The sequence below is a fragment of the Pan troglodytes genome, chromosome 6, assembly GCF_028858775.2.
Source record: "Pan troglodytes isolate AG18354 chromosome 6, NHGRI_mPanTro3-v2.0_pri, whole genome shotgun sequence".
NCBI lineage: Eukaryota > Metazoa > Chordata > Mammalia > Primates > Hominidae > Pan > Pan troglodytes.
In genome coordinates, this window is record NC_072404.2 from 172211763 (window position 1) to 172225128 (window position 13366).

The 13366-nt window shown below is 41.4% G+C and overlaps 1 protein-coding gene across 5 annotated transcripts in view; it reads left to right on the top strand.

The window, feature by feature from the left end:
- Positions 1-13366, top strand: part of UBE3C (ubiquitin protein ligase E3C) — a 131322-nt gene that overhangs the window by 25589 nt on the left and 92367 nt on the right. For 3 of the 5 annotated variants that reach the window (XM_528010.9, XM_054655423.2, XM_054655421.2), the window contains exons 3-5: positions 4484-4558; positions 5761-5907; positions 10844-10959. In XM_528010.9, the coding sequence (XP_528010.4) occupies positions 4484-4558; positions 5761-5907; positions 10844-10959 (338 nt within the window). The remainder of the gene's footprint in view (positions 1-4483; positions 4559-5760; positions 5908-10843; positions 10960-13366) is intronic. The other 2 variants (XM_016958504.4, XM_054655422.2) reach the window with 1 other exon arrangement.

Below are 13366 nucleotides of genomic sequence, written 5' to 3' on the forward strand. Positions count from 1 at the left end.
TTTTTATTGTTTATCCTACGTTATATCTTGTGATAGTTTCTTTAAATAGCTTTATTTTGTTGATTAATCAGCAATTGTACTATCTTATGACCTGCTTTTTTAGGTAGAGTTTTTTGTTTTGTTATTTTAACAATTCATTTAGGCCCCTGACAAATATTTATTGAGAACTTACTATGTATGTACTAGGTATTGCTCTGCTTGCTGGGTATACAGATAGTGAATAAGACAGACAAGGTTCCTGCCGTGAACCAGGATGCTGAGGTGGTGACAAAACCTGTGAGGGCCACAGAGTAATGTGATTACAACTGGAAGGGCCTATATTAGAGATGGTGTTTAGGGGAAGGGCTCTCTGAGGTGGTTACAGTGAAAAGAGTTTAGGCAGGATTTTCCAACCTTGGTGCTGACATTTTTGAACAGATAATTCTTTGTTGGGGGGAACTGCTCTGTACATTGGAGGATGTTTAGCAACACCCATGGCCTCTACCCACTAAATGCCAGTAGCACCCCGTTACCTCAGTTGTGACAACCAAAAATGTCACCAGAAACTACCAAATGTCCCGGGGAGGGCACTGCTCAACCAAGAAAGATATTTGTTGGTTGGTGTTTTTAATCTTGTTTTATGGAAAATTCTCGGCCATTATCTCTTCCATTAGTGCTTTTGCTTCATTCTTCTCCTCCTCTCCTACTTGGACGCAAACTGTAAATGTATTTGACCTTTGCGTCATTTCCCATATTTCCCTCATGTGTTTTTCTCTGTGTTTATCCTTTTGAATATCTCTGCTTCAGTTTGGATATTTTCACCTGACCTAATTTCTGATTTACAGCTGATCTCTTTAGCATTGACTTTTTTTTTCTTTGAGGTGGAGTCTCACTTTGTCAACCGGGCTGGACTGCAGTGGCGCGATCTCAGCTCACTGCAACCTCCGCCTTCCAGGTTCAAGCGATTCTCCTGCCTCAGCCTCCCGAGTAGCTGGGACTACAGGTGCACGCCACCGCACCCAGCTAATTTTTTGTTTTTTTAGTAGAGATGGGGTTTTGCCATGCTGGGCAGGCTAGTCTTGAACTCCTAACCTCAAGTGATCCGCCTGTCTCAGCCTCCCAAAGTGCTGGGATTACAGGCGTGAGCCACCCTGCTGCCTAATTGTTAAATACATCCATTGACTTCGTAATTTCAGTTTTTGTTATTTCAGTTCTAGAATTTTCTTTCATTCTTTTATGTAGTCTTTAGTTCTCTTTTAATTTCTTGAACATAATTATAGATTTTTTAAGACAATGTTTAAACTCCAGTAATTGGATCTTCCGTGGGGTTTGTTTCTATTGTTTGTCTTCTTGATTTTTAATCTGATGAGGTTTCCTTTATAGGTGACTAGCTGCTTTTCTTTTGATGCTTTTAGAATTCAGTCTTTATCTTTGACTTTAGATAGTCTGATTATTTGCTTGGAGATCGTTGAGTCTGCTGTATGTAGGTGTCTAAATCTCTTGTGAGACAGGAAGTTTTCATCTATTATTTCATTAAATAGGTTTCCTAATCCTTTCTTTGACTCTTTGACCTTGGTGTTACCAATACTTTGAATATTTTATTGCTTTATGTTATCCCAAATGTCATGAATGCTTTGCTCATTCTTTTTTCTGTATTTTTGTCTGGCTGGATTATTTCAAAAGACCTGTCTTCAAGTTCTGAGATGCTTTCTTTTGCCTGATTAGTCTGTCTTGAAGCTTTCAAATGTATTTTGTATTTCTTTAAATGAATTCTTCACTTCCAGAATTTCTAGTTGATTCTTTTTAAAAATACTTACTCTTTGGTAAGTTGCTCACTTATATCCTGAATTATTTTTCTGACTTCTTTGTATTTTTCAGAATTCCCTTGTATCTCACTGAGCTTTAAAATCAATATTTTGAGGGCTGGGCGCGATGGCTCACGCCTGTATTCTCAGCACTTTGGGAGGCCGAGGCAGGCCGATCACCTGAGGTCGGGAGTTCGAGACCAGCCTGACCAACATGAAGAAACCCCGTCTCTACTAAAAATACAAAATTACCCAGGCATGCTGGCGCATGCCTGTAATCCCAGCTCCTCGGGAGCCTGAGGCAGGAGAATTGCTTGAACTCGGGAGGCGGAGGTTGTGGTGAGCTGAGATCACGCCGTTGCACTCCAGCCTGGAGTGAAACTCCGTCTCAAAAAAAAAAAAAAAAAAAATCAATATTTTGAATTATTTGAGATTTTCAAAATTTCTATTTGATTAAAATCTATTGTTGGAGAATTATTGTATTCCTTTGGAGATATCGTATTTCCTTGTTTTTTCATGTTTCCAGCATCCTTACATTGCCATGTGCATCTGGTGAAAGTCGCTTTTTCCTGTTGGTGGTGGTGGTGGTGGTGGTTGTTTTTGAGACAAAGTCTTGCTCTGTCACCCAGGCTGGAGTGCAGTGACATGATCTCAGCTCACTGCAACCTCCACCTCCTGGCTTCAAGTGATTCTCCTGCCTCAGCCTCCCAAGTAGCTGGGATTACAGGCGTGCACCACCATGCCCAGCTAATTTTTTGTATTTTTAGTAGAGATGGAGTTTCACCATGTTGGCCAGGCTGGTCTGGGACTCCTGACCTCAAGTGATCCGCCCACCTCAGCCTCCCACAGTGCTGGGTTTACAGGCATGAGCCACCATGCCCGACCTCACAGGATTTTTTTATAACCATTTCAAGCCCAGGAACTACATCTACATGACCTGATGGTGTTCTTGAATCCCACAGTGTGTGTGTTAGTCTCAGCTTTGTAGATGGCATTCATAGAAGACATGAAACAAGGTAGTATGGTGAGATGGAGTACAGGCTTTATTATCATACCTGGTTTGAATTCTGCTTTACATCTTTGGGTGTTGCTTAATTTTTATAGCAGTCTCAGTTTCTGCATCTTTAAACTGGAAGTGATGCTCACCTGTAAGATGACTGTGCATTTGTATATAAAATGCCTCTCTCTCTCTCTTTTCTTTTTTTTTTGAGACGGAGTCTCACTCTGTCACCCAGGCTGGAATGCAGTGGCATGATCTCGGCTCACTGCAAGCTCCACCTCCCGGGTTCACGCCATTCTCCTGCCTCTGCCTCCTGGTAGCTGGGACTATAGGCACCCGCCACCATGCCCGGCTAATTTTTTGTATTTTTAGAAGAGGTGAGGTTTCACCATTTTAACCAGGATGGTCTCGATCTCCTGACCTTGTGATCCTCCTGCCTCGGCCTCCCAAAGTGCTGGGATTACAGGCATGAGCCACCATGCCTGGCCTAAAGTGCCTCTCATAGGGCTGGCACATAGTAGTAGGCTGTCCAACAGCAGTAGCACTGGTCATAACAATGATGAAGAACACATATTTTTGCCAGGTCGCTGAACATTTTAAAGATACTCTCAAGTCAATGAAAATTGGAATTTTCTCTTGAAACAAGAAAGTGACCTTTAAAATAGATGCTGGTGTTGTCTGCTTGTATTCCTTTAATATTTAAAACTTTAAAAAGTCCTGCTAGCTGGGCACGGTGGCTCATGCCTGTAATCTCAGCATTTTGGGAGGCCAAGGCTGGAGGATCATGAGGTCAGGAGATCGAGACCATCCTGGCTAACATGGTGAAACCCCGTCTCTACTAAATATACAAAAAATTAGCCAGGTGTGGTGGCGGGTACTGTAGTCCCAGCTACTCGGGAGGCTGAGGCAGGAGAATGGTGTGAACCCAGGAGGCGGAGCTTGCAGTGAGCTGAGATCAAGTGGGCGACAGAGCAAGACTCTGTCTCAAAAAAAAAAAAAAAAAGGTCCTGCTATGCTGGTGAGATTGTAAAATGGTATTGCCGTTTTGGAAAACAGTGTGGCAATTCCTCAATGATAACTCTACTTCTAGGTTTATGCTCAAGAGAAATGAAAACCTGTATCCACAACAAAACTTACATATGAATGTTCATAGCAGCCTTAATTCATAATAGACCAAAGTGGGAGCAGCCCAGATGTCCATCGGTAGATGAATGGAGGAATTCAACGTGGTCCGTCCATACAATGGAACATTACTCTTACTTAACCTTAAAAAGGAATCAAGTTCTCACATATGCTGTAACATAGGTGGATCTTGAAAACATCATGCTAAGTGAAGAAAACCAGACACAGCATATTGTATGATTCCATCATATGAAGTGTCCAGAATAAGCACATCCATAGGATAGAAGTAGATGAGTGATTGCCAGGGGCAAGGGAAGGGACGGCAGGAAACGGGGGGTGACTGCGAATGGAGACGGGGCTTCTGGTTGTGGTGATGAAGGTGTTCTAAGATCAGTGGTGATGGTTGCATAGCTCTTAATATATTAAATGCATATTTAGTGGGTGTTACCTTTTAAAGAATGAATTTTATGGTATGTGAATTACATAGCTGTTAGTGTTTTTAAAGTCTTTACTAGCAAAATGTCATTTTCACTGGATTCTGACCAATTGCTCCCTCACTCCTCCTTTTATTGTTTAGGAAGAAAGGCGAAGGTTGAAAAATGCAATAATTATCCAGTCATTTATTCGAGGCTATAGAGACAGAAAACAGCAAGTAAGTTTGTTTTAAAATGAGAAGATTAGTAGGGCATGGGAGAGCTTATTTTAAATATGGTATCTTTGTACACCTTGTTAATTGAAGTCAATGCTGACAGTAGTATTCTTCCCAATAAATAATTTTATTTGTTCTAATTATTGTGAAGATTTATAGATAGGTGAGTTTTTAGGTAATTTTTAAATAATAAAATACAAACATGGGCCTCACCACAGTTGAAAATCAAAATAGAAGGAAGTCGTGAGAGATCCTTTTTTTTTTTTTTTTTTTTTTTTTAAATTGAGACTGAGTCTCACTCTGTTGCCCAGGCCAGAGTGCAGTGGCATGATCTTGGCTCACTGCAACCTCTACCTCCTGGGTTCAAGCAATTCTACTGCCTCAGCCTCCCGAGTAGCTGGGATTACAGGCATGTGCCACCACGCGCAGCTGATTTTTGTATTGTTAGTAGAGTCGGTGTTTTGCCATGTTGACCAGGCTGGTCTCGAACTCATGACTTCAAATGATTCGCCTGCCTTGGCCTCCCAAAGTGCTGGGATTACAAGCATAAGCCACTGCGCCTGGCCTGTTTTTGTTTTGTTTTTTGTTTTTTGAGAGAGTCTTGCTCTGTCACACAGGCTGGAGTGCAGTTGCACGATCTTGGCCCACTGCAAGCTCTGCCCCCAGGTTCAAGCTATTCTCCTGCCCCAGCCTCCTGAGTAGCTGGGACTACAGGTGCATACCACCACAGCTGGCTAAATGTTTTTGTATTTTTAGTAGAGATGGGGTTTCACCATGTTGCCCAGGCTGATCTCGAACTCCCGACCTCAGGTGATCCACCCACCTCGGCCTCTCAAAGTGCTGGGATTACAGGTGTGAGCCATTGTGCCCCGCCTAGCTTTTGTATTTTTAGTAGAGATGGGGTTTCGCCATGTTGGGCAGGCTGGTCTTGAACTCCTGACCTCAGGTGATCCACCTGCCTTGGCCCCCCGAAGTGCTGGGATTAAAGGCATGAGCCACCATGCCTGGTTTTTTTGTTTTTTTTGTTTTTTGTTTCTTTTTAACCATTTTTTTTTCTACAATTCAACTGTGAGCAAGGACCAATAATGGTGTTTTCGTTGTCAATTTCCACCATTCCTGTAAACACAGCAATGTATATTTACATCATAAGAATTGTGTGTCCAAATACTATATTTATGGGTCATTTTGTTTTGTTTTTCTTCCAGTATTCCATCCAAAGAAGTGCATTTGATCGCTGTGCTACCTTGTCACAGTCCGGGGGCGCTTTTCCCATTGCTAATGGCCCCAACCTTACCCTTTTGGTAAGGCAGCTTCTGTTTTTTTACAAACAAAATGAAGACTCAAAACGTTTGGTGAGTGTTAACTACATTTTCACTTGTCCTCGTTTACACGTGTTCTACTTTTTTGTTTAAAGTGGAAATCGCTTCTCATCAGAAAGTTAAACAGCTCTCCACTGCATCCAGGCTTTGCGAACTTCTCAGCTAGCTGTGAGAGGTTACCTTTGTGGTGATGTGTTTTACCTCTTAAAATTTGATACGCATAAAAATGTGTATCCAAAAATAGGCTTTTTCATATTTTTTGCAGTGGAAAACCTTAAGCATTTAAAAAGCAGAATATTTTGCCCACCTATCATGTACCCTGACACAGCCTTAGCAGTTGCCAGCACGCCTAGGTCAGTGGGACGTGCACCCTGAATACCACATCATGATTACTTGCAAACCCTAAAATACAGGGTCTCAGTGTTTACATTTTATTATTATTATATTAGAGATGGGGTCTTACTCAGTTGTCTTGAATTCCCAGGCTTAAGCAGTCCTCCCACCTCAGCCTCCCAGGTAGCTGGGACTACAGGTGTGTGTACACCTTGTTAATGTTAAGGCTAATTTTTTTTTTGTAGAGATGAGGTCTTGCTATGTTGCCCAGGCTGGTTGTGAACTCCTAGCCTCAAGTGATTTTCCCTCCCTGGCCTCTCAAAGTGCTGGAATTATAGGCGTGAGCCACTGTACATGATTTAGGGTCTCTTTTTGTGGGGAGGGCACTGAGGGAGTAGAGCCTTGCTCTTGTCACCTAGGCTGGAGTGCAGTGGTGCATTCTTGGCTCACTGCAACATTCGCCTCCCGGGCTCAAACAATCAGTGGTGTCTCAGCCACCTAAGTAGCTGGAATTACAGGCGTGTTACCAACATGCCTGGCTAATTTTTGTATTTTTAGTAGAGACAGGGTATCACCATGTTGGCCAGGCTAGCCTCCAACTCCTGGCCTCAAGTGATCCTCCCACCTCATCCTCCCAAAGTGGTAGAATTATAGGCATAAGCCACCATGCCCAGCCTTAGGGTCTCATTTTTTTAAAAAAAATCCCAAATATAATCGTAGTTCTCTAAAATTTTGTAGGCTGTTGATCTTATCAGTGCTGAGGAACAGTGTGTATTAATGGTGGAAAATACATCCAGATGCATAGAAGAATAATTTTTTTAAAAAATGGTATTTTTTACTGTCCATTTTCTCAAGGAATATTAAGAGATTTGTATATAATTGTTGGGTTATATACATTTTTAAATATTTTATATATATATATATATATATTTTTTTTTTTTTTTTTTGAGACAGAGTCTTGCTCTGTCACCCAGGCTGGAATGCAGTGGCATCATCTCGGCTCACTGTAACCTCCGCCTCACGGGTTCAAGCGATTCTCCTGCCTCAGCATCCCAAGTAGCTGGGATTACAGACGTGTACCACCACGCCCAGCTAATTTTTGTATTTTTAGTGGAGATGGGATGTCGCCATGTTGGGCAGGCTGGTCTCGAACTCCTGGCCTCAGGTGATCCACCTGCCTCGGCCACCCATAGTGCTGGGATTACAGGCGTGAGCACCGTGCCTGGCCTAGGTTAAATATGCTATTTATTTTTTTTTTTTTCCTTTTTGAGACGGAGTCTTGCTCAGTCTGTCACCCAGGCTGGAGTGTAGTGGTGCGATCTCAGCTCACTGCAACCTCGCCTCCTGGGTTCAAGCGATTCTCCTACCTGAGCGCCCTGAGTAACTGGGGTTACAAGCTTATGCCACCACCCCTAGCTTAATTTTTTTTGTATTTTTAGTAGAGTCAGGTTTCACCATGTTGGCCAGGCTGGTCTGTACTCCTGACGTCAAGTGATCCACTTGCTTTGACATCCCAAAGTGCTGGGATTACAGACAGGAACCACCACACCCAGCCAGGTTAAATATATAATTTATTTTTGGAAATTTTTGTTTATGTGTGTTAAAAATTTCAAATTGCATGAAAGGGGAGTATACAGTGAAAAATAAGTCTTCCTCGCTACAAACCATCCCTACTAGAATGATCCTACATGAATTAATTACAGCGGACAAAGGAATACATGATTATTCCTCTAGTGTTTGGCTTTAAAACCCAGCATTGCCTCCGGAGTTGAGCTAAGGTGGAACATGGTGAAGACTTTCTGTAAACCGAGAACATGCAGAGAAAGAACTGAGAGCCAGTCTAGAGAGGCAGTGAAAGCCGTTGAATCTACCCATTCTGGACTTCAGTTAAGTGCAGGCTCTTTCCAGGCTTGCTTTCTGAAGTTGTTGAAAAAAAGAATCAGAATAGTACAACGGCAGATAATCGGGCTTGCTTTCTGGAACAGGATGTCCTGGCCTCACATACTCTAATCTTGTAGATTGCAAGATCACCAAGGAGCACAGACAGGCAGGTGCTGTGAGATGTCGATTGGTGTCTCTCCAGAGCACCTATTGCCTTTGAGTGAGGTCCTCAATCTTAGTCATCAGTCATGACATGGTGTAGCTACACAGTCTTGTTTCAGAAGCCATCTGTGAAAAGCTTGGAGGTAAATGAACATATTTGACTTTCGGCCTCGAGCAAATATCAAGCAAATTGCTCATGTGCAGATTCTGAAACCTGAAATAGAATTAAATGTCATAAGACCAGTCCAGGAAAAGGATAAAAGAAAAGTGGGCTGGACACAGTGGCTCAGGCCTGTAATACCAACACTTTGGGGGGCTGAGGTGGGAGGATCCCTTCAGGCCAGGAGTTTGAGACCAGCCTGGCCAAAATACCAGACCCCACCTGTAAAACAAAGCAAAAAATAAATTAGCTGGCTGCGGTAGCTTGCTGCTGTAGTCCAGCTACTTAGGAGGCTGAGGCAGGAGGATCGTTTGAGCCCAGGTATTCAAGGCTGCAGTGAGCTATGATCCTGCGACTGCACTCCAGCCTGGACGGTTGAATGTTGATTCAGTTCTCAAGCATAGATGGGATAGCAATAAATTAATCTTAACGTAGGGGAAAATGTCTCCTGCCCCAGTCTTCACATTGTTTGCCTTCTACTCTAGGAGTAAGCAAAATGCCACTTTTGATGGGTTTTCAAAGTTATTCTATGCAAAAATCAACATATATGGCTATTTCTTCCTCACCTCCTTTTTAAAAAATTTTTCTTATGACTTTAAGTCAAATATGGTACTAAGATTATATTTTATGTATAGTTTAATTCTGGAATTAATTGCCTCACTTTTTAATTGCTTAATTTTCTTTGAATCTTTTGATAAAGTCTTCTTCCAACAGTCCTATTATATAATGTATAGTTATTTTACATCTTATTTGTTAACTGATAGTAGAAATTTTAGGACGAACTACATGTCAGATGGTGAAATGAAGGGAGTATTCATACCTTATTCATTCCTGAGAAAATGTGGGCAAGGTGGCTCCAAACACCTCAAGAGAAAGCCTGTGTGTAGGCAAATTAACTCATATTCGGAGTAGTTCAGAATTATTTCGTCCCAGTTTAAGACATGCGCTAATTTATTATGCAGAGTGCTTTTGTGTTGGTAATTTCATTGTTTAATAACGTTTTATGGCAAAGAAATGTTAATGTCGAAGAAACTACTTAAAAATATAGGCAAAGACAAGGCTATGTGGCGTATTTATAACTAGCTACACTTAAGAGGCTATCTTTGCCGAGGGTGGTGGCTCATGTGTATAATCCCAGCGCTTTGGGAGGCTGAGGTTGGTGGATCACTCGAGGCCAGGAGTTCGAGACCAGCCTGGCCAACATGGCAAACCCCGCCCCTACTAAAAATATAAAAATTAGCTGGGCGTGGTGGCGGGCACCCGTAATCCGAGCTACTTGGGAGGCTAAGGCATGAGACTCGCTTGAACCTAGGAGAAGTTGCAGTGGGCCAAGATTGCATTACTGCTCTCCAGCCTGGGTGACAGAGTGAGACTCTTGTCTCAAGAAAAAACGAAGGCTATCTTTTCATTCTAGATGATTCTAAATGGGGCTTATGAAAGGAAAAAATAAAATACCAGTCTATTTCACAAACGTATAGTAGAGAAAGTGGAAGAGATTCCTTGTTAAGTATTGTGTTTTCAAAGTAATAGGGCAGCTTCGTACATACTATCTGGTCAGGCCTCTTGATTGCAAGCGACAGAAATCTGCATCTGCCTTTAATGAACTCACTGACTATCCTTTTATCCAGGAGAATGGGAAGTTCTGGCCAGCCTGGTGAGTGGGGCCATAGGATTGCCTTCCCTATCAAAAAAATGATGGAGTTAGGGAAGGGAAGTATCCAAAAGGAACAGTTGCTAGAGACACACAGGCACACACATCCGCAGAGGAAAAAGGTGAAAAGAAACAGATATCCTGTGTAACTTGGAATTAATATCGTATTTCTCATATATTTTTATTACAGATTTCTGATTTTTGCAAGTGAACTATTTTTGTTTCAGATTGACATGAGCTTTAAGTATACTTTGTTTTAGTTACTAATTTAGTAATTTAATACTGATGTATTATTTTAAGATTGAAAATGCAAATACTTTTGTTTTTTTGGAGACAGGGTCTCTCACTCTCTCGCCCAGGCAGTGCAGTGGCTTGATGTTGGCTCACTGCAGCCTCCACCCACACCCCGCAAGTTCAAGTGATCCTCCCATCTCAGCCTCCCGAATAGCTGGGACTACCGATGTGTGCCACCACGCTTGGCTAATTTTTGTATTTTTTTGTAGAGACAGGGTTTCACCATGTTGGCCAGGCTGGTCTTGAACTGGACCTCAGGTGATCTGCCTGCCTCAGCCTCCCAAAGTTACAGACGTGAGCCACCGTGCCTGGCTGGAAAATGCACATACCTCTAAATAAAACCGACTTAGAATATTTACTTCTTACCATCTTTTGATTAGGTTTGATTAAATGTGCATTGCCACTAAAGGAAATTTGGGGTATTATGTAAATTAGCAAACTATTAAATTTTCATTGAGAGTTGTATATTTTATGTTTTGCTGTTTCAGATATGGCTGTATCAGAACTTAATTAAACACAGCTCTCTGTTTGTCAAGCAGTTGGATGGATCTGAGAGACTTACATGCTTATTTCAGATAAAAAGATTGATGAGCCTCTGTTGCAGGTAAAATTCTATTGTAAGTCAGTAACGTATATAACGTATTGATCACCTTGTCTAGGGGAACACCTTTTGACTTTTATTTTCAGAGACAGTGGCTTTTCCATACTTTTTTTTTTTTTTTTTTTTTTGAGGTCATGGACTTCTGTATATATTACACTTTTTACTGTAGGTGATTCAGGCCGGCATGAGGTATAAATGAAGACACATATTCAGTATCTTTCAGATGACTTTTTCTTTCACGGATGCCCTCGAATTATCTTGTGAATGTTGGCCATCCTGGTTACTGGAGAATGGAAGGCCAGCCAAAAGAGGACTCCTGATGTGTGAGAATGATTCCATTCCATAGGGGTCTCCACCAAAATGCAGTTTGAAAGCCCCATCTTTAGAATACACCTTTCATCAGGCTTTTTATTATTTATGTAGGAACTCAGCATAAGCCACTGCCGTGACTTTCTTGCATTCAGTGTCCGAAAGAACACGTGTAAGTGATGTGAGTTACATTACCTGAATATAACACCTTTACCAGCTTTTAATAAATTGCTTATATCTCAACTGTAGTAAAATTTTCAAATGATCCTGAGCCTTCAATATAATTTCAGTTAATTTTCTGGACACTGTCTGTAATATTTGTTTAGGATTACTGTCAGAACTAGTCTTTATTAACTGATTTTTCCAAAATACTTAGCTGGACCAAAGGTAGGAATAAAGAACCTATTAGAAGAGAGAACCAAGAGGATCCCAGATGCCAGTAATTCATATTTTTTCTAACTTATTTCTTTAATAAACTTTTAGTTTGAAAAACACATTGTATACATTCTTTCTGTGAAGCAGGAGTTTGCAAACTTTTTATGTAAATGGCGAGATAGCAAGTATTTTAGGGTTTGTGGTCCACATATGGTCTCTATTATGTATTTTTCTTGCCTTTTGCTTACAACTCTTTAAAAATAAAGGAATCATGCTTCACTCAACAGCCGTACAAAAAACAGCCCTAGGGCTGGTTTGGCCTGTGGGTTATAGTTTGCAAAACACATTTAACGTAACTTTTGAATGTATTTGTATAAGCAAATAATTTTGATACATGATATATGTAAATATAATTATTCTTTTCCCAACTTTTATTTTTAAAAATTTATAATACCAGAAACACCTGAAGCCCAGGAGTTCGAGGCTGCAGTGAGCTGTGATTGTGCTACTGAACTCCAGTTTGGGCAGCAGAGCAAGACCGTGTTTCTTTTTTTATTATTTATTTATTTTTATTTTTGAGATAAGAGTCTTGCTCTGTCACCCAGGCTGGAATGCAGTGGCGTGATCTCGGCTCACTGCAACCAGTGCCTCCTGGGTTCAAGCAGTTCTCCTGCCTCAGCCTCTCAAGTAGCTGGGACCACAGGCACGTGCCACCACGCCCAGCTAATTTTTGTATTTTTAGTAGAGATGGGGTTTTGCCATGTTGGCCAGGCTGGTCTCAAACTCCTGACCTCAGGTCATCCGCCTGCCTTGGCCTCCCAGAGTGCTGGGATTACAGGCGTGAGCCACTGTGCCCAGCCAAACCCATGTTTCTTTAACAACAAAAAAACACTCCTCCTCATCTTTCCTCTTTAATCTCAGTAAGGTCTCATGTATTTTTTAAAATACAGTGTGTGACAGATGACTTTTAGTGGTCTGCTTATAGGTAGAGAGCACCCTGTAAGCAGTCCGTTTTTCTTGGCTTGGCCTCATTTGTATTTTGAGAGATCTTTGTTTTCTGTGAGGTCACAAAGGCTTAAGTGCTCTCTCTGCCCCAGGCCTGGGGCCGTTTTCTCTAAGGAGCACTGATTCTTTTTGATGAGAAATGGAATTTTAACAAAATGTAAATGTTAGAAATTGTATTTCAAGTGTATGTTAGTAAGTCGACAGTCTTATCTGCCACGTGCCAGAACATTGAATTTTTCTTTTTCTGTAAATGTGGCCTTCCAGAACCACCTGCAGCTCCTTTTATGACTAATCACATACATATTTTTTAATGCCGTTGAACATTTCTGAAGTCATGGAATCACTGGGTCACATAGTAGTTATATATTTCACTTTAGAAGAAACTACCAAACTTAGGACAGCAGCATATGAGAGGCGCAGTTCCTCCATATCCTGAACCCTTGGTATTGACATCTGTCAAAACCCAGCCATTCTGATGGGTGTGTAGTTGTATTTTATTGTGATTGGAATTTGTATTTCCTGGATTACTAATGATGACGGGTGTTTCTCAGGAGCATACTGGTCACTCAGATGGCTCTTTTTCAAGAGTCTTTTCAAATCTTTTACTTCATTTTTTAAGGTGGGTTGTCTCTTGACAATATGGATATCCTTTTCCCGTCCAAGGCTGTCCCGATAAACCTGGAGCTACATCCTATGTTGTCTCTCACACGAGGCACCGTTC